At 48.6% G+C, this 5,674-nt stretch overlaps 1 protein-coding gene across 1 annotated transcript; it reads left to right on the top strand.

The window, feature by feature from the left end:
* The first annotated feature begins 1,612 nt into the window (after nucleotides 1-1,612).
* LOC118922152 (methylmalonyl-CoA mutase, mitochondrial-like) lies at nucleotides 1,613-4,257 on the top strand. The gene has a single exon (XM_036904550.2). The coding sequence runs from the start codon at nucleotides 1,741-1,743 to the stop codon at nucleotides 3,991-3,993; it is 2,253 nt and encodes a 750-aa protein (XP_036760445.2). The 5' UTR covers nucleotides 1,613-1,740; the 3' UTR covers nucleotides 3,994-4,257.
* The last annotated feature ends 1,417 nt before the right edge of the window (nucleotides 4,258-5,674 follow it).

Below are 5,674 nucleotides of genomic sequence, written 5' to 3'. Positions count from 1 at the left end.
GGGTAGGAAGGCAGGTGGGCAAGTGCCGGAGGGGCGGACGGTTGGGTAGGCTTTGAGGGAGGTGCAGGGAGAGGTGCAGGGGGCCAGAGGACACAAATCCAAACCTGAGTCTTTCCTCAAGCAGGGCTCAGAAACGTGTATGCGCAGAGTGGGGATTAGGAAACAGGATGAAGCTTTAGTCACAACCTCCCTGGGCATCGCCTGGTGATGTGTGACAGGCCTGGGACTGCCCTACAGGACAGCCTCTGCCAGGACGCTGGCCTCCCGCCCGTGGGCGAGTAGAGGTGGCCGGAGAGGGCCACAATCAAGGCAGCCTCGAGGGTGGGCCGTCCGGTGCCCCCTCCCAGGAAGTCAGGTTTCCTCCTGTGAATGATGAAAGCAGTGGGCTCCGGGCTCTCTGAGGCCATGCCAGCCCAAGACTGTGACTCTGGGTCTGAGAGATTTGATACCGATTGGTTGGCGATTCACACCCAAGGCCTGGAGGTAATGGTGGGCTAGGAGATTCCTCGTAAAGAATCAGAGTATCAGTAGGTAAGCAGAATTACTTATCCTCAGAATTCAGCATCAGGCAGCACTACTAGTGGAAAATAATTTTTAAAGAGCTCTGTCTCTGCAAAGCCAAATCAGATAGGAAGTGTGAGGAAATGGCTGCCACCCTGGAGGGAGAGTGACATGGCAGGGTGCAGGCCCACCGATTAATAATCAGTAATAACTGGTTATTATGAACTAGAGTGAGACAAACGCTTGCATATGAATTACTAAGATACCTTCCCTGGAGCCTCCCTAGAACCTGTATATAGGATTTGAGCTCAGCCAGAGGAACATGAAACACTTTCTCTCTAATTTATTGCCTTCCCCTGAGCTCCTGTTTTCTCCCAAGAGCAAGAATAATCTTGCTATTTCCAGAGGAGCTTCTTTAATAACTACAAAGTCATTTCAGGATTTGAATCCAGATGTTTCTGCCCCAGGGATTGGGTAAAGGCCCTGGGGGACTCAGGTAAGCCTCAGTCAGCCTCCGCCCAGGAGGCCCTTCTGCTTAGATGGTGCTCGGGCTCCATGCTGTGCCGGCCACACCTCAGGGCACAGCCCCCAGCACTCGGGGGCTCCACAGCTTGTCGAGGGGTTATTGTCATGGCTCATTCAGCCTGCGTGTGCATGACACGGAGTCCCTTCCCCAAGGCGCAGCTTCGGCGACCTTCCTTACAGCCTCCCCTCCTGAGTTTGAAAAAACTCCTCCTGCAGCCCAGAAAGAGCTTTCACCCCTTGTTCTGCCATGAAGAAAATGGGTGAGGTGAGATTCTTCCAAAGCGTCATATGTAGATAAACTTCCAACACTTAATTCTTCACTTCTTCACCTCTGGATCCTTCCTCAAAGCCAGAATGTTGCCAGTTGAAATCCTTAGTTTTGAAGACATTTTCTCCGCTACGGTTCTCACGAGCCCATTTTATTTACAGGGGAGGCTCAGAATTTTGCTCCACGTTTTGTCCCTGAACTTGGCCTGTAATGCTAGAAAGAAGGGCTGTGTGATAGACAGGGATGCCCAGAACAAAAACAATCTGCTGCTATTTCAAACTATTTTCCTATGACGTTAAGATACACCAGTCTAGTGGGGACCCAGCTGTGTGCACCTCAGGCGCGTAAGCTACGGGCGGCCAAGTCCAGCCGGTCTCTCCCACAGCTGAGGGCCGAAACAGGCCGGCCAGTCAGACTTTCTGTTTGGGTGTTTTCCATGCTTCATCATGTTGAGGGCTAAGACTCGGCTTTTCATGTGTTCACCTCATCACCTGAAGCAGCTAAAAGAATCATCAGACTCCAGGCTTATATGGCAGCGACTTCTGCACCAGCAATTGCCTCTTCACCCAGAATGGGCTGCTCTGGCTAAAAAGCAGCTGAAAGGCAAAAACCCAGAAGACCTAATATGGCACACTCCAGAAGGGCTCTCCATAAAGCCCTTATATTCCAGTAGGGATACCAAGGACTTGCCTGAAGAACTTCCAGGAGTGAAGCCGTTCACGTGGGGACCATATCCTACTATGTACACCTTTAGGCCCTGGACCATCCGTCAGTATGCTGGTTTTAGTACTGTGGAAGAGAGCAATAAGTTCTATAAGGACAATATTAAAGCTGGTCAACAGGGATTATCCGTTGCCTTTGATCTGGCAACACATCGTGGCTATGATTCAGACAACCCTCGAGTTCGTGGTGATGTTGGAATGGCTGGAGTTGCTATTGACACTGTGGAAGATACTAAAATTCTCTTTGATGAAATTCCTTTAGAAAAAATGTCAGTTTCCATGACCATGAATGGAGCAGTTATTCCAATCCTTGCAAATTTTATAGTAACTGGAGAAGAGCAAGGCGTACCTAAAGAACAACTTACTGGTACAATCCAAAATGATATACTAAAGGAGTTTATGGTCAGAAATACTTACATTTTTCCTCCAGAACCATCCATGAAAATTATTGCAGACATTTTCCAGTATACAGCAAAGCACATGCCAAAATTTAATTCAATTTCAATTAGTGGTTACCATATGCAAGAGGCAGGGGCTGATGCCATTCTGGAACTCGCCTATACTATAGCAGATGGACTGGAGTATTGTAGAACTGGACTCCAAGCAGGCCTGACAATTGATGAGTTTGCACCAAGGTTGTCTTTCTTCTGGGGAATTGGGATGAACTTCTATATGGAAATTGCAAAAATGAGAGCTGGGAGAAAACTCTGGTCTCACTTAATAGAGAAAATGTTTCAGCCTAAAAACTCTAAATCTCTTCTTCTGAGAGCACATTGTCAGACATCAGGATGGTCACTTACTGAGCAGGATCCTTATAATAACATTATTCGTACCACAGTGGAAGCAATGGCAGCAGTGTTTGGAGGGACTCAGTCTTTGCACACAAATTCTTTTGATGAAGCCTTGGGTTTGCCAACGGTGAAAAGTGCTCGAATTGCCAGGAACACACAAATCATCATTCAGGAAGAATCTGGGATTCCCAAAGTGGCTGATCCTTGGGGAGGTTCATATATGATGGAGTCACTTACAAATGATGTTTGTGATGCTGCCTTGAAGCTCATTAATGAAATTGAAGAGCTGGGTGGGATGGCCAAAGCTGTAGCAGAGGGAATACCTAAACTTCAAATTGAACAATGTGCTGCCCGAAAACAAGCTAGAATAGACTCTGGTTCTGAGGTAATTGTTGGAGTAAATAAGTACCAGTTGGAAAAAGAAGAATCTGTGGATGTTCTCGCTATTGACAATACTTCAGTGCGTAACAAGCAGATTGAAAAACTTAAGAAGGTTAAATCCAGCAGGGATCAAGTTGTGGCTGCGAGGTGTCTCTCTGCCCTGACTGAGTGTGCTGCCAGTGGCGATGGGAATATTCTGGCTCTTGCAGTGGATGCAGCTCGTGCAAGATGTACAGTTGGAGAAATCACAGATGCCATGAAAAAGATATTTGGTGAACATAAAGCTAGTGATCGTATGGTGAGTGGAGCCTATCGCCAGGAATTTGGAGAAAGTAAAGAGATATCATTTGCTATTAAGAGGGTTAATAAATTCATGGAACATGAAGGTCGTAGACCTCGCCTTCTTGTGGCAAAAATGGGACAAGATGGACATGATAGAGGAGCAAAAGTTATTGCTACAGGATTTGCTGATCTTGGTTTTGATGTGGACATAGGTCCTCTTTTTCAGACTCCCCGGGAAGTGGCCCAGCAGGCTGTAGATGCAGATGTGCATGCCGTGGGTGTAAGCACACTTGCTGCTGGTCATAAAACCCTGGTTCCTGAGCTCATCAAAGAACTTAACTCTCTGGGACGGCCAGACATTCTTGTCATGTGTGGAGGGGTGATACCACCACAGGATTATGAATTTCTGTTTGAAGTTGGTGTTTCCAATGTATTTGGTCCTGGGACTCGAATTCCAAAGGCTGCCGTTCAAGTGCTTGATGATATTGAGAAGTGTTTGGAAAAGAAGCAGCAATCTATGTAACATCCTGTTTTTGTTTTAGCTTTTTTCTAAAGAACTCTTCCAATGATGATCAAAAAAGAGAGGGAAGCCATGTTTTCAATTTAATTCAACACCTGATACATGCTTTCTTGAAAGCTTTACATTAAAAATACCTGACTTAAAAGCATATTGGCATGCTGTAAGAATGTATGTGCAGCTTCACTTTAGAAGTTAAAAAGAAATTATCCTTAAAAACTCTCTCTAACACATACTTTATCAGAAACTCTAGATAAAGGTATTTAAAAAATAAAAAAAAAAAAAAGATACACCAGTCTACTGCATCTTGGAAAATGCCCCGGGGATGAAGCAAAAACCCACACGAGTTTCAAGGAAATCAGACTCTCCCGGACCTGTCAAGCCCTGGGACCACGCCACCCCTGACCTCCCCAGTGGGAGCCCCTTTCAGTCGGCTTTCTGTCTCTTGCCGTGAAAGCACCGGGGGGCTGAGGCACTCGTGATGCCGCATCCTCTGCAAGAGAGCTCATGGGGCACAATTTCCTCCGGCCTCACTTTCATGGATAATTGCACTTCTGAGCAATTTGTGGCTTGTTTTTCTCCCTGCATACCATGAATCCGTTCCTGAGTGTGCCAGGGGTGCAGTTTACTCAGGTATGGTAAGACACACAGACATGGAAACATGTCATGAAGAAAGAACTGTTTGTACTCACAGATTCCCCAGAAATGAGAGGCACCCCATGCAGGGCAGCGCAGGGAAGCACCAGGGCCGGCCAGGAGGCTGAGGGCGTGGGGAGAACGTCACCAGGGGGGTCTACTATGGCCAGCATGGCCAATGCAGGTGTCAAGGGCTAGGGCAGTGCCCAGAGAACCCCGAGCCCGTAGGAGCAGTGTGGGGGGTGCGGGCTCCCGTTGGCTGGTTTACATACGAAAGGTGCCCGAAGAGGGGCCCTTTTCACAGGGTCTTCAGGGCCCCAATGTCAAAGCATCAGAATAAAAAGACACATCGACACAATCACAGACCTACTTGTATTTCCCGTCTTTCCTAAGCTCTTGGTAGGCTCAGGATTGAGTTTATGGCTCCCGCTATACCTGCCTCCGGTCTCCCACATGGAGAGGCGGAACCAAGATGGGAACTGAAGCAGCCTGATGCCTGTGTCTGTGCCTTTGGCCAGGCAGGCACTGCCTCTGTACAAGGGCGTCTAAAGACAAGCAAGCGAAGTGGGAAGGAGTGCCCAGGCACAGGCATGTTTTTGGGCAGGCCTGGCCCTCAGACCCATCACAACCACCCCAGCCATTGCTCCCTCTGGCAGCTCCCTCCTGGCAGGGACTGCAGCTGCCCAGCCCCCCATTAGGCGTGGCCCAGGCCCTCTGCAGAGAGTCTGGGGAGCACCTCCCTGAGCAGCTTGGACCACAGGTTCATCCAGGACCAACTGGTGCTTCCAACTTGGTTCAGTCTGGGTCACACACCTGACCAGTTTTTCTTTTCTTTTTGGAGTGGGGTGGGGGGATTCGTACACAGCAGTATGATTGACAGTTCAGGGCAGCTTTGAGGCCAGTTGCCAGGGGGAAGGAAGGTGTCAGCATAACACAGATGGCTGCTAAAAAGCCTGCTGGCCAGCCCTGGACCTGGGGCGCTTCAGCAAGCAGCCCCTCCCTGCCCAGGAACACCCCAAACGAGGGCCATGTGCGGGGAATTCCAGCTGTT

Source organism: Manis pentadactyla, chromosome 12, assembly GCF_030020395.1.
Source record: "Manis pentadactyla isolate mManPen7 chromosome 12, mManPen7.hap1, whole genome shotgun sequence".
In the NCBI taxonomy this organism is placed as follows: domain Eukaryota; kingdom Metazoa; phylum Chordata; class Mammalia; order Pholidota; family Manidae; genus Manis; species Manis pentadactyla.
Note: the sequence above shows the minus strand (reverse complement) of the source record. Positions and strands in the feature narration are given on the sequence as shown.

What these genes read in the sequence shown, in the direction of transcription:
- LOC118922152 (XM_036904550.2), top strand. Translation starts at nt 1,741, where the DNA reads ATGTTGAGGGCTAAGACTCGGCTTTTCATGTGTTCACCTCATCACCTG.